The sequence below is a fragment of the Colletotrichum karsti genome (genome assembly GCF_011947395.1).
Source record: "Colletotrichum karsti strain CkLH20 chromosome Unknown Scaffold56, whole genome shotgun sequence".
In the NCBI taxonomy this organism is placed as follows: domain Eukaryota; kingdom Fungi; phylum Ascomycota; class Sordariomycetes; order Glomerellales; family Glomerellaceae; genus Colletotrichum; species Colletotrichum karsti.
This window is the reverse complement of record NW_024065956.1, coordinates 311,318-331,402: the sequence shown is the minus strand read 5'-3', so window position 1 is coordinate 331,402 and position 20,085 is coordinate 311,318. Positions and strand designations below refer to the sequence as shown.

Genomic DNA, 20,085 nt, shown 5'->3' with positions numbered 1-20,085 from the left:
GTCATCTTGTTCTGCATGAGCTGCTGCCAGTCATCTTGAACCAACCGATCTGCTTCCTCAACTATCCTCTTCGACTCACTTCGGCATCCTGCGCCCGATCTTGCTTTCGCCCGCTGCTCGGTGCCGTTGAAGACTGTGGTGGAGCGTCGCGATGTATGCGGTGTTGCCATGGAGCGATCGAAATTGTCTGTTTTCGCCGATTCTGGATTGTTGCACAACTATCCGCTAACATTCGATAGTTTCCGCCAGCCTTAGCCCTCAGCGCTGCAGCCGTCATTTCGCCCGCCACCGCGCAGGACCACACCTTAATGCTCTGTAGCATTCGCGAACGCCTGAACCATTTGCCCGACAACCTCGCGATACCAGCCTCCCTCAGTCATCAAGTTTTCAAGAGCTCCAAGTCTCAAAAGCATCGTTTGTACCAGCTCCGCAAACGCCTCTTGGATTACTCACTCTCTGAGGACGTGGGGGAGGGCAGTCTGTGTCGGGCGGTGTCAGCACGAGATTTAAAGTACGGAGCCAGGCTCGCAAGGGCAATCAAGAAGGGTTGTTACTGCGGAGGGGCTGCCTCCAGGATCCCGAGAATGAAGTCGGTCTACAGCCGTCGGCTACAACCAGCTCGGCGGCGGAGAACGGCACGAGATCTCAACTTCTTTGAACGATACCCGCTGCTCATTGGGCGGGTTCTTCTGAACCTCGGAGTACGTCCTATTGCCATGATTCCACAGGACATATCTGCTTCGGCCGTGGGAAGTGCCAAGCCAGATGAGGAGCATAAAGAGACGGCTGGCGAGCTTGTTCTCGACGTCGGCGGAATCGTTTCTGAGCGTACACACAAACGACCAATGGACCCCGAATCCCCGACGCTGCGCCGACTGAATACGGATCTCCCGCGTCGACAAGCCCGCCGCCGCAGTGGCGAGGACACCTTCCGCCAGACCCATGATGCTCACTCCTCAGTCATCCGGCATAGTGTGTCGTCCCGCGAGGGGAGGGAGAGGAGGGGTACTGCCAGCCTCCCGTCGCCTTTGTGACGGCTTTCGGCATCGTCATCAAGAAGGAAGCCTCGCAACAGCAGAAGACGTGACACTACAGTCTCATTGAGGCAATGCGACGCGAATAATGCGATACGACTGGTGAGCAGCAAGCCGGCACGTCCAGCCTACAGAAGTACGATGACGGCGGCGAATCCCACGAGTGCGTTCGGCAGTGACACCGCGAGGGAGGGGAGCGGCGATGGATACGAGTGAGATAACCTTGGTTTGCCAGCTCAGATTGGCTGATTCATCAGGCCGACGGGACGCCGAGGGGGCCGAGGACCGGCGGCTCGCGCGATGAGGGATCAATCGCCGTCTATCATGGAACCTGCTGGCCGTGCTGCCGCTGGTGATGTCTGATGATGACGATTTTGTTTCCCATGTATTGCAAGAAATTGGATAATTGTTCGCACTGCTTTGCGTGAGAAACTGTTTTCATGTCTATTATCGCAGTGCTGGTCTGATTCCCGTTTGGACTTGGCGATGGATTGGTCTTGACACGTAGCCCACGAGGATGAAGTGGTGGCTCTGCAAGCCGGGTGAGCATGCTTGTCTGATCCCCGTCTCTGTCTGCTCGACTCTCACAAGAGCGCTGGAGACGAAGATATTTCAGGACGAAAAGCCAACGCAGTCGATTGTGATCATGGTGCACCCATTCCAAAAGTCTGAGGAACTCGGAACAGATGAACGACATAACTATGTCTCGCGAACGATGAGGCGATGATGCTGCGGGAGACAAGGAGAACTTGCTGTTTGGAATCTCAAGCAGAAGAACGAGAGACTGCCGCGAGAATGGGACACTCGATTCTCCATGGTGAGTTCATGGGACCGACCAAGCGTAGGGCCCACGGATCCACGAAGACTTTGGTGACCGTGAGACAAAGAGCGGCAGCGGTCCCAGAGCACAACTTTATTCTTCATGGAGTAACCCGGTGCGATGCCGACATTCACAAGATTCCACATCATCAAGAGCACTGCCACCCCACTCATCTTGGATGTGTTCAAACCGACCACTGGTTCGTTCATCAATAGACATGGCCACAACAGCGACGCCCTCGGTGGGCATTGACCTGCCGTTTGCTCAGCGTTCAAATGCGACTAGGCCCACGTGGAAGGTTTCCAGCAATGAACGCATCGTCGTGAGTCGTACCTTTATGGATATAAACACGCTTCCATATTTATTCCTAGTAAGACAATTACAATAATCTTTCTCGTCTTTGGGCTGGCGCTTCTTAACGGGCAACATGACGCAGAGACGCAGACGCCGTGCCAAGAATTTGGTGACGCAACAGCTTCCATTCATTAGCCATGAGGGCTTGATGAGGGGATTCCATTCATGATACCTATTTGTTATAAATAATGAGATGGTATAAGATACATTGAGCTCAGATGAGGTAAGATAAGATATGTAATGAGATGAGATGAGATATTCAATCAGATGAGATGAAATGAGACGGATTATAAGATGAGAGAAGCCATGAGATGAGACATGTTGGAAGATGAGATACGAGATCGGGATCAAACTCATTTCCACCAATCCGGAGCCGTTCAGCATGAGGAGTCTACCCGCAAGATGAAAAAGTACTTTGAGAAGCTGAGATTATCCTTTCTTCTCGGTGCAAACACCTCCCGTCATCTAGCATCGCCCCCAACTGTGGGCGACAGTTGGCCGATGACCGCCCCCAAGCAGGGTCGACGGTTGGCAAAGCGCCCCAAACTGGGGGCGACAGCTGGTAGACCACCCCCAGCTGGGGGCGGCAATTGGCAAACCGCCCCAAATTGTGGGCGACCTTTTCTTAGAGCGCCCCCAACCGCGGGCGATCATGGCCGACCGCCCATCGCGATGCGGCGAATTCGATTGAGCTGTTTGGTTTCGCTGCAGACGAGAGGACCAGCATCACTCCCAAAAGCAGGCACTGCGACCCTGGGACCACAGGACAAGTGCCGTGGCCACGGAAGTTGGTCACAGCAGGTGCCGTGACCACACGAATTGGTCACAGCTGGAGTGCCCGGGCCCGTACCTTCCAAGTTACCTGCCCAGCACCTTAGCTACCCAAGGCACCTAGGCAGGAGGTGGGTACCTTCACTGTCTGGGCCGGCCATCTCACCTTGGAAGGCAGACAAAGACGGGAGGCAACAACAGCCCAGCAGCCCGGGGCCTCAATGCCACTCGAAACAAGAAAAGTTCGGATGAGCGGCCACCTTGAGCGAGCGAGCGGGCAAAGATTTGACACCACGCAGCTTCCAGTGCCATGAGAATCGCCACGGACCTTGTGGCATGCTCCTGGCCACTGGCGCCCCCGCTCGCTGGCGCCACCATTTGATGAGTGGACTCATCTCATCCCACCCAAGCAGAAGTTCTGCCTTGGTGGCGGCGTCTTCACGACACATACTCGCCTCCTCGCCGCTCCATCGTCACTTGTAGGCCGCTCAATGAGGGAGCTTACGGGTGGGTATGACTGTGAGTTGATGCTCCGTTGGTAAATACGGCGTTGGAAATGTATGCGGTCCATGTCGCAAACTGATGGGTGGTCCAGTGTGGGATGTTGGCAACGTCACTATCCCAGGGCGCGCTGCCCACACAGGCCTTGCTGCATTTGTCAAGGAATCAAGAAGAGCTTGCTATGATGCAAAGCTGGATCATTCTTCATTGTATCATCTAATCATAATCGTAGTCATAATCATCGTAGTCATAACCCAAATACTGTTGCCTCGACGGGCAGTCTCATAGTGACGGGCACCCGTGACCCGTTCCTTTGTCCGCCCCCGGCCCCCCAAAAGGAAAACAAACAAAAACCGGAAACACCTCAGTCCTTCTCGCAAATTCTTTGCAGTTCCTCCAACGTTTGAGACGCTTCATAAACCTGCAGCGCGATCTTCCGTACGCATGTCTCCGCCTTGACTCGCTTCGCCCGGGACGTGGCGGCGTCCTCCGTCCTCTTCCGCTTCTGACAGCCCGCCTGTATAAGGCCCTTTTCCCAATCGCCAGCCCTGAGATCTCCCTGGGAATGGCTTACCCACTCTTCCTCTGAACCTTCGGCCGCGCGCAGAAGCTCGGCTGCTCGGGCAACCATACGCTCTTTGATCTCGATCATGTTGCTCTTGAGTACAGCGGAATCCTGCATTGCCTCGCTCTCGTCGTCTTCTTGGCGCGCGATGTAAACTTTCGCCCCAACAACCTGCTCAAGGCCCTTTTTGAAGATCTCCTCCAAGGCGGCGACGTCGGTAGCCGGCACTGTCTCGGCTTCTTTGCGCTTCTGCCGCGATGTCTCTGTGTCGGTCTCGTCACGGTGATCAGAGGACTTGTCCGCCTTGCCCACCTCCTGCTCCGTTTCCTCGACGTCGGAGTCGTTCATACCAATGCCGCTGTCTTCCATAGATGCCGCACCCGTTCTGGAACGCATCCTGCTGGCTGTTGCACCCATACCAGCCCCCGATCCTGTGTCCACAGTGCCTGTCATCGCCATTTGTGAAGGTGACTGGGCGTTGAGCGGCGAGGGTGAGTATCTGACCAAATCGTCTTCCTCTTCCTGATCGCGGGTACGGAAATAGCCGGTGCTTGCGCCGTACGTCTTCTGGCGAGAATCGTCGTCGCCTGTCGGTGATGATGGTGATGTTCTAGAAAAGTAGGTCTCTCGACTCTGGTTCTGGCCGGCTGTCTTCGACTGTGTCTCGCGGTCGTTGGAATCTCCACCTTGGGAATCCCCGTCGCTCGTGGGAGCAATGGATGTAGAGGATTTGTCGGGCTGGGTGTGGTCTGTTTCGCTTCGGCGATCGGATTCGTCGTCGGTTACTTCGGATTCGCCAACAGACTGTTCGGCTTCTTCGCTTTTCTGCTGCAATCGTTCCGCCACTTCAACACAGTCAGTCAACAATCATACTCAACAAGGCAGGAGCGACGCTTACGTTGCTTTTTTGCCGAAATTATCTCCGAGGGCGTGAACTCATTGGTGAGGTAGTGGCGAGGTCGACGATGCCTATCGGCGCGGACGGCGAGAACCTCCGAAAAGAACGTCGGGGCAGTTACGTCGAGAGCGTCGATACCCAGCCAGGCCTCTCGGGATCTCACTGCAGCTGCTCCAAACCAAAGAAAAAGCTCAAGCGGATGTTGAAGCTCGAGAGCTTTGACGGCCTGGAGGCGGCGAGTCTGTTCGGATTTCGGCAGGCTGGTCCAGCAAGAACCGAATTTCGCCTCGAGGACGCGAAGGAGGACGGGAGCGTCAATGTTTGTGGTGGTCCACTGGGCGAATGGGACTCGGGGTCGTGTCTTTGGGAGTTTCGACTGGTACTGTTTGTAGCCCGAAGCGAGGTTGTCGTACGCCTCAGCTAGCTTCTCTTGGGAAGCCTCGAAGGCAGCAGTAAAGTCTCGCAACAACTGGTCGAGACTTGTTGCGGCCGAAGATTTCGCCCCGCCTTTTCGAGGCATCAATTGAGGACAAAAACCACCTTTTTACCGAGGTGAGCGGCGCGGCGTCATATTGTCGGTAAGGTGTTTGTTCGTCGTCGGCAGAATGGTGGGTTTGAGACATTGGAGGAGGGATCAGGTAGGTGACGTACCTAGGTAAGACAGGCAGGCACGTTCCTACCTAGGTAGCTAAGGCAGGTACGTCGCAGCGGGGTCACCATTAAAATGCGGGCGTTGTGGCGCGTGGGGGGCAGAACGCCCCACTGCGACGCTCAGGTACATCGCTGTTTGTTTCGTTGCTGGCAAAATCGACGAGATTCCGACGAGATTTCGTGCCTCAAATACGCTGCGATTGGGTTTCTCAGCCCACCCTGGGTCAAATAAATCCGCAGAAATTTGAGAGGATGTGGATTGAATTAATTCAATTGATTCCGAAGAGTTTTTATATTTACCAATTTGACGTTTCTTTCAATTGCATTGCAGGCGTCAGCAGAGGGTAGAAGTACCTCACCAGTCTTTGGCTGGTCCAGGTCCCGCCCCACACGGGCAGGCACCAACGGACCCCATTGGCGAATCTCATCTCGCTTATCTGGGCCACAGCGGAAAATTCCCATTGGTCCGTCGCCCCTGACAAATCCCACATGTCGATCCAAACGACGGGAGACTTCCCTCGGCTTTCCCCTCACCACCACCACCAACACCATCACAAGCAACCAGCTTCTCACGAACCAGCCGCTGGCCAACACCATGGAACCACCAACTCTTTGCTATTCGCACTTTGTGCCACCGACATGGGGTCAGCTTTCTAGGCACCGTCGACATCACCTCTGAAAAGAGCCCAGGACGGCAAGATTCCACCGGTGTATCGCAGCCCATTTGCAACCACGCTCAAATTTCGATCGGTCATGAATCTATGTCTTCAACCTTCCCGGGGAGATCTGCCGCGAAAACACGAACACTGCCAAGCTCCCTTGGACCCACGAGGGTTGGCAAGATGGCTGGCCAGACCACCTCGCCCCCCCTCGCGAACTCCGCGAATACATGATTTGAATATCCAACAAATTCCAGTACACTCAAGATCCCCGACTCATCTTCGCATCCCCTCCTTCCCCCATACAGAATACCTTCGTGGATGCTACAGACTGCCACGGCCGCACGAAGTACCCCGCCCCAACCACGTCGCATGGTTGCTGACAAGTTGACCCAGGACATCACCGCACTCCACGCGACGGAGTCCTCCGGCCTCACAGCGTCCGCGACAAGTCCACCCCGTCTTCCAGATGCATTTCCTGAACCCGCCGGCCGGTCGGGCAGTAGTGAACATCCGTACAAACGAGGAATCATTGACGCGAACGCCGAAGTGCGCCGGAGAACCCATCCAGAGTGCGGGTGTCCCGGGCGAGGTGGGCATGCTGTACCTTGATCATCCAATGCAACTCGCGGCGACTCCCATGGTCTGCAGCCTTGCACCGTGGCTGGCCAGACCACGGCGCACGCTCCGTGTGACCTCGGGGGTGTGCTTGTGAGGTCGGAGAGGATGATCAAGAGGCAAGCGGAACCCATGACTGATCAGGACGACCGATGATGCATGGCCGTGTCTCGATCGGACAGGCTGGGTTGGTGGATGGATTGTAGTGGCAGGCGGGCTTGGGAGCACCGCAGAGGTTGAAGACGTCATGACTTGTTTGGTTGCCAGAAGCTGCTTCCAAGTTAGAACATGGTCTGGACTCTTGACGTTATGTGAAGCATACCTTGAACCCGTCGAGACGTCTTGTTGACAGTGCTTGGCATGGTAGATGGGAGCCATGCGGCGTGCCAAGGGCAGCGTCGCATCGACTGAGAGTCGAGATGACTTGGCCACGTTGGAGGGGGGTTGCAGTCGAAGTGGTCCGTCCAAGGTGATTGTTTTCTCAGTTGGAAGTCTCAAGAACCAAGCACGCGAAGTCATGGCAGAGAAGCCCTAGTAGGTTGACGTTTTGTTTGGCAAGGGATATCTCGAGATGTTTTTTAAGAAACAGGAGGGTTGTCATGGTCGCTGTTCCAGCCAACCCAACCGGGTGATGGTGATGGGCTTGACCGCGAGGAATGGGAACGAAGGAAGGCCGGGAATCTGGACCTTTTGAATATTGCGGAGGAGCTGCGAACTCCTGACGAACTTCACCGCTGTCTGGTCGCCCTTCTGCATGAACTCAACGTGTTTGCATGGGCAGGAATGGAGCTGCGAACTCTTGACAACCCCGCCGCTGGCATTTTGGCCACAGACATGAACTCATCGTGTTTGCGTGCGTCCGCGTCGCGGCATGAACTACGTGGTGTGGGGATTTCGGCATCGACCTGCATATGCATGTCGTACATGAACTGCTGTCTTGGATGAAGCGATGGCAGGCACAACTATTCCTTCATAAACTACCTACACAAGCTTGCATAAACCCAGCAACCACACGCTCGCACGCTCTTGCCCAAAGCAACCTCGCAGCATCGCGACTTCGTCCCTCCAAAGCATCATGAGGACGCTCCCGCATCGTACGGCAAATGGCTCGTCTTCTCCTCCGCACGACACCTGGCGTGTCGCTCGCGATACCAGTTCCACCATTCCAAGTCGCCCGTCACCGGATAGCCGAAGGAGGTCGTCTCCGACGCGACGTGGGCCATGTCGGCCGTCGCAGTCGCGTCAAAAACATCCGCCGCAGGTCCCACGACGCGAGTGTTTGTCGCCGCTGGGCCCATGTCCTCGTTCACAAGCTCGACATCTCGTTCCGGAGCAGGCTCGTCGTGGAGGTTCAGATTCTCGACATCTGGCCACCACGGGTCTTGCGCCTCCGCCTCAACCTCCGTCTCCGCCTCCTCGACTGGGCCCGCCTCTGACGCCGGCTCTTCTTCCGCCTCCTCTTCCACCCTCATCTCTGGCGCCGTCTCTGGCACTCCTTCCTCTTCCAACGAAACACCGCGAATCCACCGGGGGAAATTCCGCTTGATCGCCGTCTTCAGATGACTGTGCCGAGGCAAGTCCCAACTCGCCGGCCACCTCTCTTCCGTCGCATCCTCCGCCCCGCCCCCGTCCATCTCCGCAAGCCTCCTCAGCTTCCTCATCCCAGCGTCCATATTCTCGACACTCTTCTGTATCCCGACACTGTCCTCATCGCCGCTATCCTTGTGCGCGTCGTGGAACCGCAGGTACTGCCGAGCCCGGAGGGCGGGCTTCTTCGGGTCCGCATCCACGGCCGCCTCTGGCCCGGCGAGGTCCGTCACTGTGCCTGTTCGAAGAGCATACGAGTCAGCAGCCATCAGAGACGTCGTCCAAGGATGGGCGGAACGGGAAAACACCAACTTGCTCCGGACGCAACAATTGTCTTGGGGGAAAAGACGGCAACCGAGGAGGCCTTGTGAACGGCCTTTCTTCCACCGAGATGCGCCTCTGTCTCCGGGTTGCCGGCATCTTTGGGCTTGTCGCTGCGTGGAGAGACCGACAGACGGGGCATGGCGTGGCGCGAAGAAGAGGCTCTCGTGGCTCGCATGTACGTCGGCTCGGCCGCTGCTTCGTCTGAGTCTGCCATTTCTCTTCGAATCGGCGAGCTTCGGCGTGGAACGTTCGTCGGTCACGGCACACGGAGATTGGGGCAAGGAGAACATTTAATCTTGGAACTTGCAATGTTGCTGGGCTGCCTGCTAAGCAAGGAACCCGTCATTTCCGCCCGACCACACGTACGCAAGATCTCCCTTTCACCCCTATGACATTGACATTTGATCAAAATTGCTCCTGCGTTTCAGAAGCTCGTCGAACAATCTCGTCTGAATAACTTCCTTTGACAGCCACGCCACCTCGTCTGTGCCCTCACGACCACAACCGACACATCACATCAACCACCACCCGGCCACAACCCTTCAGCAGCACACAATCTGACCAACTCCTTCATCATCGCCGCACGATCCTCTCCCTGGTCACGTCCCGCCCCACTGGCACTGCTGCTGCCGAAAGACCAGCTCCCAGCCTGCCTGTTCCAATCTCGGGCGGCTGCATGCATCTGCGGCAGCACGCTGCCCAGGTACAAGGCCCTCGCCGCGTCATCATACAGCGCGTCGGCGACCTCCGTGAGGACCCGCGCCCAGGCATCGTCGTCCTCATCCCCGTTTGCGCTGTCGTCGTCGTTGTCGTTATGACGATGAACGTGCTGCGCGGCCTGGTACGTATTCGCGATTGCCTTTGTCCACGCCCGAAGTACGATCTCCCGTTCCAAGCGTCCCGGACGACGGCCCTTTCCAGCAGACGAAGCGGCATCATGACGACCACCACCTGGAGAAGCAGCAGAAGAAGAAGACTCACCGCTGCTGAATGGCGGTGTGCGGGCGTCCAGACCGAGCGCGCTGAAGAGGGTCGGCCAGCTGGACATGCCGACGCCCGGGTGGGTGCTGCTGAGGGCGTGACTGGCGCGGCAGATCTTTGCAAAGGAAGCGTTGGCGGCGGCGGAAGCGACGGGAGTCTGCAGCATCGGCGGGGCTGGGTTCCAGCGAAGAAGCGCGGCACTGGCCATGACGGTTGCCAGTGCGCCGAGACACAAGAAAAATTTCGTCAGAGGCATGGTGGTTGGGGCCTCGTGTCTTCTTCTGTCCTGAGGTGGTGCCATGGTGAGGGTCGAGAGAATTCTGGGTGCGCTCTCGTTGGTGTTGCAGGCGCTCCATTTCCGTTGAAGAATGTCTTCACTGCCGCCAGGTATTTAACTTCCTCTGCTGCTTGGCTGGAATCAGTGTTGCTGATACGGAAGAGCAACTCCAAGAACGATCTGGCGGTGTCGGGAAACAGGTCGTGGCCGGTGGCGTGGTGATGCGTTTGTTCCGTGTTTTGGACCGAAATGAGGCTTCAAGCGAGACAAGGCCCGCTCAGGGAGAAACAAGCAAACAAACGATGAGATGCGCCAGGTCAGTCACATTCGGCCACGGCCAGGTCATCAGGAAGCAAGCGGTGTGTTTTCAAAAGTGGCCAATGATGAAGCTCCATGTTTCGCCCGAAGCTGACCAAGACAGCATCAAAGACGGTCTCGCTGGACCAACTCAGCGGACGGCGATACGTGGTCAGCACGGTGATGTATATATCCCGTCGCCATGAAGCCAGACGGCCCTTCGCATACACAGCCAGAACCGTGAATCGCCCAGGCAGACCGCCAGAATGAGCACACGCAACCCGAACCAACGCCCCCGCGCGAGCCCGGGTTCTCGCGAGCAGCCACTGCCAGAGCCAGCCGGCTGGAAAGAAATGGTGGCCGGAAGTTTGCTGCAGCCGAGACCCAATCCCAGAAAGGTTCCTTTCCTCCTCCTCTTCGTCCTGCTACCCGACCCGTGACGTACGTACAGACAGCTGACAACCAACCTTCGCGGCACAGACACCCAGACAAGACCGCCCGGCGCAGCCCCGACCGCCTCCGAGGGATGCCTCCACCACCGTGGCACCCCGGCCGCCGCCGCCGCCGCCAGCTGCGAACGCCATCTCCACCGCGGTGGCATCCCGGGCACCAGCTGCTCCTCTCGGCAGCAGCCAGGTGCGCACCACGACGACCACAAACAACACTGTCCGCCAGCACTCCTCGCGGACGAACATCATGAATCAGAACAACAACGTCTACAACACAACCATCCACGCCACCTCTCGCTCCGAGTCGTCGACTTCACGTCCAGGGCCCGACGAGAACCCACTCCCGCAGCCGCCGTCACGTTGGCTAGCCTGGGTATCTCCGGCATGGCCATGGCTGAACGCCGCCCTCGCAGTCGTCAAGGCCGTACTCGGTTCCTGTACCAAACCCCTGGTCATCGTGTGTGTCGTCCTCCTCCTCGTCAATTTCCTCGCCACCAGCATCGGCAACGCCCTCTCATCTTCATCGACCTGGATCCGAGCACTCCAGATCCCCGCATGGCTGACTTATCTTCCGTTCCTGAGCCGCGGTGACGGGAACACGGAACCCAGCGCGCAGGAGACACCACCAGGCACCACCCCGGTCCCGCCACCGGCAACAGAGCTCACACAGACGTTCAGTGAGGGCATCCGTGGTGCCGTCGCCGTACACTTCACTGCCAACGAGATCTGGCGCCACCTCGCCCGTTTGGCATCCCTCGAGATAGCGCAGCCACTGCTACGGCGTCTGAATGAAAGTTTGAGACCGAGACCGACCGGCCGAGGCGATGACGACAATACCCGAGTAGCATCACCCTGGCCCGAGACGCGAGCCTCCGCCAACACGCTGCGCCAGCACAGCGACGACCTCCGCTCGGCGACGGAACAAAGACAAGCCTCCGTGCGGCGGGGCATGGCCCGGCTCCAGCGGGATCTCGACATGTTCCCCGCGCAAGACGCCGTCCCGGAGAGCGGCATGTTGGGTCGTGTGGTCGCGGTAAGAGTCCTCCCAGGCCCTTCTTCCTCTTCTTCTCTCGTTGGGTGCGCTGACTTCGGGAACTTTTAGGCTATCGTCACCCGTGTGAAGAGCCTCTTTCTCACCCCGGAACAGATGCTGACCGAGCCGTGGCTGACGGCGCTCCGGCGTCTGGGCACCCTGCACGACCTGCTCGCCGAGGCCAGGGCCCGCCTGGACGAGGACATGGACAAGATGCAGGCGTGGGAGGTGGGCACCGCGCTGAGGAGCGTGAGCGTTCAGTCTTGTGCCGTTGCGGAGGAGTTCAACGGCGAGCTCCGCGGGCTTGATGGCCACGCCGTCGGTCAAGGTAAGTCATCATCATCTCTTTCGTCTCTCTCCCATCCCAACCTTGGAGCAAGTGGCTAACGGAAGATGTGCTGCGCTCCAGACCCCAACGAGACCCCGGACGGGACGGTCGAGATCTTCCGCAACACGGTGATGCAGGCCTCCCGCGTGAGCAGTTTCGGATGCCGCGTTTCGCGTGAGGCCCAGGGTTGGTGGGGAACCAGGCTTGAGCAGGCCAGACGGGAGCATGATTGGCTTGCGGAGGAGCAGGACATGGTGCGATCGATGATGGACTCCATCAGGGCGGGCAACGAGGCAAAGACGACGGGTCAAGTCGAGGAGAGGATGAGAGACATCCTTCGTAGATGGCGGGGGCAGGCGGACAAGTGCTGGGGTGGTGATGGACTTCTTCCGGGAACCGACCTGGACTGTTAGCGATGTGGTTGAGTTGTTGGCTGTGATGTAGACTGGAACCGCAGTGGGACATCGTTGGGAATGTGAAACGGAGAATTGGATGTGTATTTGGGAGGTTGTATCTGAGAAGCGAGGCGCAAGTCCTGTGAATCTACTCCATCGCGGGTCTATGAGAAGATGCATCTGGGACAACAGAAGCGGCAGCCGGAGCCGGAGCCGGAGCGGCAGTCGCAGCCTTAGCAGCCCTCTTCTCAGCCTTCGAATGGCGCTTCTTGTTCTTCTTCGCCCCGTCCAACAGGTCAACCGCAGCCCCGAGATTGACTCCAGCCGGTGAACCCTCTTCCTCCCTCAGATCAACCAGTATCTTCTGCCTCTCGGCCAGCAGGTCCCACATGCGGGCCTCTTGATCGACAAGCGCATGCATCATGGTCTTCCACTCGTTGTTGGCCTTCTCAAACTCCCGCTCTTTCTCAACGAGGCGTTGGCGTCGGTTGTTGATGAGGCCGGGAATCGTAACAATGGGGTTGTTGATGGTGGCTGGGATCGAGGGAACAGGGTTGTTGAACAGAGATCGCTGCTGGGCGTCCGTCGTAGTCGGGATGGTAGGAATTTGGCTGTTGAACAGAGTCCTGTGCCGGGCATCCGTGTTGTCGTTGCTTGTGAGATCAATGGGAATGGGGCGACTCGGCAAGTAATCTCGGTTGACGAAGTTCGGGAGTCGGCTCGGCATCGTGTGCGCTGCGGGAGATAGATCTGCGAGCTCGAATCAGTCCTTGCCGGGTTTTGAAGAGGAATACTGCTTACGAGGCTGTTCCTGGGCCCATCTCTGCACCAGCGGGGAGCTGGTCGCGCTGGCGGTCCGCTGCTGAGCAGGAGACCACGCGCCGGGAACTCGGAGCGGGGTGCGTTGGAGAGGATGGGACGGCGGCGTGCGAGGAGACACAGGTGCTGACTGCTGCAAGCGATTCAGAATCGCCTGGCCCTCAGACTGCGGCTGCTGCTGATGCTGCTGATGCTGGTGCAGATGCTGATGGGGCATCTGATGGGCATAGTCGCGCCCGGACACGTCGTGATGACGCGGAACGAGGTGCTGCGTCTCGCGCCATTTGCGGTCCAAGGCGGCGCGGTCCAGGCCGCTCGGCGTGAGCGGTAGCTCGGACAGATGGCTCAGGTCGCTGATGACGGAGGGTGCGGAGGCCGCGGGGCGAGTGTAGCGATTGTGGATGTCGATGACGGCGGCCTGGAGTTCGTGTGGGAGTTGTTCCCAGTCGTCGCCGATGCTCCGCACCTGCTCGAGGATGCTCTGAGAGTGTGGGGAGTACGGACGAGATGGTTCGGCCATGATGGCGAATTCACGGAGGACGTCCGATGAAGAGATTTGCAATTCGGAAAGCTTATGGAGACGGTCGAGAAAGGGTGTCGGGCTCATGGTGCAAACGGCGGCGCGGGGTCTCAGATGGTGTGCGGGCTGGCCCTAGCAAACGGAGCATGGCGACAGGATGTTCGTCAACGCATCTGAATCTTTGCATCTTGCGGCTCGATACCCACGTGCGACTACGGCTTTCCCGCTTTCGTCTCGGGAATCAGTCGAACCATCATCGTCGGTTGTTTCTGGTCGTCGGTTGCTTCTCCTCGCCGGCCGCCCCATCCCATCAGCCATGAGTGCTGCAGATGATGTGAGCAAGCACTCCCATGGCTGCTTTAGAAGACTTCAACTGACCGTGCCACCAAACAGGGCGATGTCGGCCGGGTTGCCAACGCCAGCAAGCCGCTCAAATTCAAGGGCCGATTCCTCGACCAGCTCGCCACCAACTCCCGGGTCCAGATCATCTGGAAGGACGACGACGACATCGTCATGCTGGCGTTCCTCGCGCGGCGCCGCATCACAGAGAAGAACGAGGTGGACGACCTGGAGGAGGACGAGCTGGCGGAACTCGCGGCGAGCCTCGGATACAAGCAGGGTGCGGCGCGAGGATCGAAGAAACATTGGGCAGCCGTTAGGCGACGGATCAAGACGAGCCTGGCGTACAAGCTGGGGAAGCTCAAGCAGGGCCAAGGGTACTTGCGGTCGGGGCTGAGCGCGGACAAGACGTTGGAGGTGTGGGAATGGCCAGGCGATTATCGGAATCTGTGTCTGAAGGAGGAGGAGATGTTGTTGGAGCGGCGACGAGAGGAAGATGGCGCAGAGGAGCAGGACGAGGAGCAGCGTGGGCGGGATGTCGATGGGCAGCAAGAGCAGCCCGCACAGGCACAGAGCCCAGCTCGAGCATCGGTGGTGGCGGTGTCTGAGGAGGGCGGCATTCGACGCGACGGCGATGAACCGGGCGCGTCGCCTGCCGGCAGTGCGACAAGCAGCAGCAGCAGCAGCAGCGACAGCGACGAAGACGAGAGCAGCGAAGGAAGCGATAGTGACGGCGCGGGTGTCGACGGCAACGACGGTGACGGCCACAGGTCAGCGGCGGCAGAGGTGTTGAGGCTGCGGCATGGGTTGATCGAGCGCGCGGCGCGACGGAGACTCGAGCACCACGGCATCGGCGGCAGAGACGGAAGACGGGAGGGAAGAGACGCGCATCTCTGGGGGCTTCTGGCCACTGCAATGGACAGGCTCAAGATGAATGAACCCCTGCGGATGGAAGGGTTAGCGATGATGTTGATTAGACGGGCGGAGAGGGTATACCGGTAGGCATGGCTTCGGTGCCGTGGCCGTGGCCGTGGCCTTGGTTGATGCTTTGATTGATTGATTGTTGCATTGTTTGCTCGGGTTGAATGGGCTGGGTTGAATGGGTGACGAGGTTGACAAACGGAGGCTCAGCTGTGACCCGTGGCCAGTTAAGCCCGGCCTCCTTCCTCTCCCATCTTCAAGATTTTTTTTCCTTCATTTCTTTCCTTCCCTTTTGATTCTTCCACATGCACCTGCCCATCCGTGTTTTAAGTTTTGGTTTGGTTCGACTGCGGTGCGACTCAATTGATTTCCGTTGGTTGACAACTTCGAATCCATTTTCCATTTTCCAGCTTTGGTGACGTCACTTCCCCGCTCAGCGGGTATCTTATCCTTATCGCCGATCTCGCTTATCGATATCTTATCGACGTCTTATCGCATTCTTCCTCATCTCCGCCCCACTCTGGGGGCGTCACGTGAGCTGCTATTTCAGCTTTGATGCCGGGATGGCCTCGTCAACATCGTCAACATCACCTACGCCGCCGCCACCGCCGCATCCTAGCGACGGCTTCAACACGCTGCGCTTCTGCGTCGGTGTCTATATTCCGTGAGTACACTTCCCGACTCCCTTTTCCTCATCATTCGCTAACTCTTACCCCTCCAGTAACGACGAAGATGACGACAGCAACGATGGGGACCGCCCTGACGACTCCTCCGACTTCGCTACCCAGACTGTCGAGCTCTGCTTCCACGACACTTTTATCCCTCGTCCCGACCAACCTTTGTCCCTCCACCTCTCTGGCGCCGGCTCCGACCTGACCGTCATTCGTTACCACCCGCCGCCGACCCTTTCGATCCCGACACCGCCCTGCTTCATCGTCGAGTGTCACGGCCTCGTCCGCCTCGTGCCCCCGACCTCCGCTGCGGCATCTTCCTCGGCCTCGCCTCTTGCCTTTCTGTCTCCCGCTCCACTGTCTATTCCATCGAGGCCATCGTGGTGCCGCCCCCCGTTTCTCTTCTCGGCTGTCGTGGCCGTCCTGTCCATCGTCTTGTTCGTCTTCCGAGCTCCATGTCACCCTCGATCAAGCAGCGAAACCTGCGGCATAACCAACTCCTCCCATTTCGATGCCACAAACGCGATTCACGATGCAACACATCTCACTTTGCCGACTGACCTCCTGGAAATCGCCGACGCATGGGCTCGCATCCCCCTCCGGCTCGCAACCCTCGACCGTCTTGACTCTTCCGACAACGACCCTGACGCCGCCCTCCTCGCTGGTCTTTCCAGGGACGCCGCCCTTCGCGATACGCGTGAGGTCGCCCGAACAGTCTTCCGCGCCATCATTTCCCCACCATCGACCCGCGATGCCAGCAGTGCCCCGACCGGAAACCACCACACCGACGCAGCCCGCTTCCGGCACTCCTCCTTGACAGACTCCGTCGCTGCTGCGGTAGCATCCTGGCGTGAGGTGGCCGACGAGATCAAAGTCGCCTGGAGTCGGCCGCTCACCCGCGACGCATCGGAACTGCGCCGCCTCCTCCATACCATACCCATCGTCGACGATGCAGACGCCCTCTTCTTCCACACAGAAGGGGGCGGCAATATCGCAAGTCTCGACCGCCGTCTCCTCCCTGTCGTCGACGGAAAGTTGCGCCTCGCTGTGTCGCCTGCCGCTGGCCGCGTGCTCGACGTCTACTTGGACAGCTTCGCGGAGAGCATTTCGCAGAGTAGAGAGTGCGCCTTCTTCCGCGCCTGTACGCACCCGCCGCCACCGCCGGATCGACTGCACCCTGTATGCCAGATGCCTCCGCTCCCTCTCGACCACTCCATCGTTTTCCTCGAGGGTTGGGATCAGTCCCGCCGCCAGTCGCTGGCCAACCGCACCCAGACCACCGCCGTCGACCATGATCTCCTCGATGAACCGCCCCTCGTCGCATTGGCTCGCCATCTCACCGCCCTCGGCAGCAGGGTCGACGACCTCATCACCATGGCCACCTCGCTCGGGGCGAACAAAACCAAGATCTACAACAAGAGAGGCATGGGGGACTGGGCCCGCGGATACTTCCAAAGGCCGCGGCTGCCCGAGGATAACGAGAGCGCCAGCAACTCCAATACTTCCGCGGCCATCGCAGCCGAACGCCTCCGCGGTCTCCGCATCTCATCCATCCACCCCCAGGAAACATCCGCCGTCATGGCCGTAGTCGCCGCTCGCGACGCCTGCACGCGCCTGGAAGAATTGCGTGACACTGCCTTCCGGCTGCGGGGCGGCGAGGGGTGGGTGCGGATCGCGATGCACACCGACACGCGCGTGACGCACGCGCAGCTTCCCCGACCCAAGGTCCTCGCCGAGGCCGCCGACGCGTTGGCGGCGAGGGTCGAGGCGGATGGGCATCAGTTGACGGAGGGCTTGTATCGTCTGATGGCCGCGCAGAGGAGCGATTGGTGGCGGGTTGGCGGTGCGGAAGATGCCGACTCCAACGGTTAGAACGCAGCTTGGATGACTTGCCGCCCGCTTCTCCATGAGCATAAACTTGTGTGCTCAAGAGGATGACGCTCGGGAGGGAATGGCTCAATGACTTCCTCGTCTGCCTACCCTCCTCTTTCGTTACCCAGCCAGACATGTCGTGTCATTGATCCCTGGAACTCCTCGTCCTTTGACATCTTGATAATCCCATCCCCCACCCATGTAGACATCATCGCGTGAACCCTCGACAGTTCCGGTTTACGTATGAAGAATCTACGGCTGGGCAGTATTTTCTTTCGCCATTCTCATTGCCGTACTGGAATCCGCTATGCCTGGGGAAACCCGTCAATTCAGCTGGAGGATCCGGCACTGCGCGGGCGCCTGGCGGCGGCAGTTCCCAACGTATCACGACATCTTTCCCGCAATGCCAATACCCAGTCGTCCTAATAGGATCACATCCATCATGCGCCACTGCTTTCAATACGCGGGTACCTTCTCCCTGAGCCCTCGGCGCCGCGGAACTATCCATCTACGACGTGAAGCCCACAACTTCCTTTCTAATCCGCTGACTTGGACTTTGGAATTCATCATGCCCTTCCTCCGACGGCATTCAATCTGCATCCCTGCATCCGTCTTTGATCATGACTTCTCAACTCGTGCGCTCGTCCGAAAGTCACAGTTTTCTCTGACATGAAGTGGAATGCTCCGTTGGAAGGTCGGGGTTGGCTCCATCAAGGCCGGATGGTGGAACTAACCCCTCTGCGAAAGTACAGTAGAAAAAGCAGTTTGGAATTCCAACCGTATCCAACATCCTCAAGAGGTGTTGATTTTATTTTGATTTAATAAAAGCAATCCGACGTATCTCATGCCCATTTCTCGGATGTCACATGGAAATGAGAGAGCCAGTCTCCTGCTTCAAGTTTTCGCACCAACACCCGTCAAAACAGCGGTACAAATCAACCCCACTATTCTCCAACAATGATCCACTTCATCTCAACCACAAAATTCATCATTGGTCCGAAAAAAGCATGGGCCTCTGCTGATTGGCTACGACTCCGCACTCGAAGTACCGCAGTTCCCGTCGATGGGTTCTCGAAGCGTCCGTCGAATTGAACTCTCAAAGGCCGAATTCATGACGCCAGATTCATGAGTGCGTCCATCATACAAGGACCGTAGATGCTCTCTGACTCTCACAAACCTTGCTTGTCTATGAATTTCTGTTCCGGGAGAGTGGTTGGAGTGGCCACTGAGCTTCTTGACCGCTCAAACGGATGGGGAATCTCGTTCCTGGTCAGGGCCAGACGGATGCAGCCGATCGTCAGAAGGAACACCAGGTTTTCATCCCGTTCCGAGGCAATCAATCCCCATTCTGATCATCAGAGTGCCTTGTTTGTTGCTTCAAATGAAGCATATAAGTTTCTCTTGAGTCGGATTTGCAAGGCGAAGATCTCATGGAGCACGAGTTCGGAGTTGTCTTCGCCAACATGTGGTGTTCCCGATCTCTGTTTGTCAGGGAACATCGAGCACAGCAGCACTCATTATTTGGTACCGATTTATGAGATTGGATGAGCTTGATGATATGGGCCAGGTTCATCTTACAATTTCTTCGAGATCTCATCTCACACTCATTATATTTCATATTCTTTGGTCTCTACTCATTTAACAATCTATTCATTCATTTCATTTTCATCTCATGTCACGCTCAACTCATTTGATTTACGTTTCATTCCACATCTCATGCCACACTGTAGACACATGAACTGGATGGATTATGATGGAACAGTTGAGATGGCAAGCCGCACGAACCGCTCAGTATTTGAGCCTCTCGTACCAGAAGTATACATAATGGTCATTCATGGACATGTGACACGAAGTCTCATCCAATTTACATCTTCATTTTGACGTTCTTCGCGAACTCTCATCCATTGTAGGGCGGGCAGGTTGCTGTGAAGGTTCAACTACCACCGGTGACACTCACTTGGGTGGCGAGGACTTCGACCAGCATGTTATCAAGCACTTCGCTAAGACCTACAACACCAGCATCAACGTCGAAATCACCAAATTCAGAGCAAAAGTAGCCAGATCAGCAAGCATGCTCTCGCGAACGCTGTTCATTGTCTTAAAGAGAAGGGGGGAAACACCGCTTTGGCTACGGAGAAGTCTTGGGCTGGGTTCGATGAGTGGTCTGTGGAAAGCCGGAATGTGACTTGCCTCATGTGACGCTGCTGAGACTCTTGTATCCTTTTCCACGCGAACGGAGCGGAAATGCGCCGATGGATGCACATCAAGGCCCGGCGGCGACGGGATCGACGTCGAATGGCACTCCAGCTACCGTCGCCATGCCGCATTCGAACCATCTTCCGGTCCTCTGTCCCTCGGAACCAGGTGGTACGTTTGATGCAACCTAAAAGCAAAAGTTGAC

The 20,085-nt window shown here is 57.6% G+C and overlaps 7 protein-coding genes across 7 annotated transcripts; 3 read left to right on the top strand and 4 right to left on the bottom strand.

Annotated features, from left to right (window-relative positions):
• Window positions 1–3,844: 3,844 nt before the first annotated feature.
• Window positions 3,845–5,463, bottom strand: CkaCkLH20_12261 (uncharacterized protein; the record flags this gene model as incomplete). The annotated part of the gene is made up of 2 exons (XM_038894974.1): window positions 3,845–4,890; window positions 4,944–5,463. The coding sequence occupies 2 exons, from the start codon at window positions 5,461–5,463 to the stop codon at window positions 3,845–3,847; spliced, it is 1,566 nt and encodes a 521-aa protein (XP_038739758.1).
• Window positions 5,464–7,944: 2,481 nt separating this feature from the next.
• On the bottom strand, window positions 7,945–8,996 carry CkaCkLH20_12260 (uncharacterized protein; the record flags this gene model as incomplete). The annotated part of the gene is made up of 2 exons (XM_038894973.1): window positions 7,945–8,696; window positions 8,771–8,996. The coding sequence occupies 2 exons, from the start codon at window positions 8,994–8,996 to the stop codon at window positions 7,945–7,947; spliced, it is 978 nt and encodes a 325-aa protein (XP_038739757.1).
• Window positions 8,997–9,299: 303 nt separating this feature from the next.
• CkaCkLH20_12259 (uncharacterized protein) lies at window positions 9,300–10,019 on the bottom strand (the record flags this gene model as incomplete). Its single annotated transcript, XM_038894972.1, has 1 exon — window positions 9,300–10,019. The coding sequence occupies one exon, from the start codon at window positions 10,017–10,019 to the stop codon at window positions 9,300–9,302; it is 720 nt and encodes a 239-aa protein (XP_038739756.1).
• A 323-nt stretch (window positions 10,020–10,342) lies between these two features.
• On the top strand, window positions 10,343–12,560 carry CkaCkLH20_12258 (uncharacterized protein; the record flags this gene model as incomplete). The annotated part of the gene is made up of 5 exons (XM_038894971.1): window positions 10,343–10,399; window positions 10,818–11,568; window positions 11,632–11,819; window positions 11,889–12,147; window positions 12,229–12,560. The coding sequence occupies 5 exons, from the start codon at window positions 10,343–10,345 to the stop codon at window positions 12,558–12,560; spliced, it is 1,587 nt and encodes a 528-aa protein (XP_038739755.1).
• A 130-nt stretch (window positions 12,561–12,690) lies between these two features.
• CkaCkLH20_12257 (uncharacterized protein) lies at window positions 12,691–13,968 on the bottom strand (the record flags this gene model as incomplete). Its single annotated transcript, XM_038894970.1, has 2 exons — window positions 12,691–13,292; window positions 13,344–13,968. The coding sequence occupies 2 exons, from the start codon at window positions 13,966–13,968 to the stop codon at window positions 12,691–12,693; spliced, it is 1,227 nt and encodes a 408-aa protein (XP_038739754.1).
• Window positions 13,969–14,038: 70 nt separating this feature from the next.
• Window positions 14,039–15,222, top strand: CkaCkLH20_12256 (uncharacterized protein; the record flags this gene model as incomplete). Its single annotated transcript, XM_038894969.1, has 2 exons — window positions 14,039–14,215; window positions 14,275–15,222. 2 exons carry the CDS (start codon window positions 14,039–14,041, stop codon window positions 15,220–15,222), a joined length of 1,125 nt encoding a protein of 374 aa, XP_038739753.1.
• Window positions 15,223–15,704: 482 nt separating this feature from the next.
• On the top strand, window positions 15,705–17,684 carry CkaCkLH20_12255 (uncharacterized protein; the record flags this gene model as incomplete). Its single annotated transcript, XM_038894968.1, has 2 exons — window positions 15,705–15,805; window positions 15,863–17,684. 2 exons carry the CDS (start codon window positions 15,705–15,707, stop codon window positions 17,682–17,684), a joined length of 1,923 nt encoding a protein of 640 aa, XP_038739752.1.
• Between the last annotated feature and the right edge of the window lie 2,401 nt (window positions 17,685–20,085).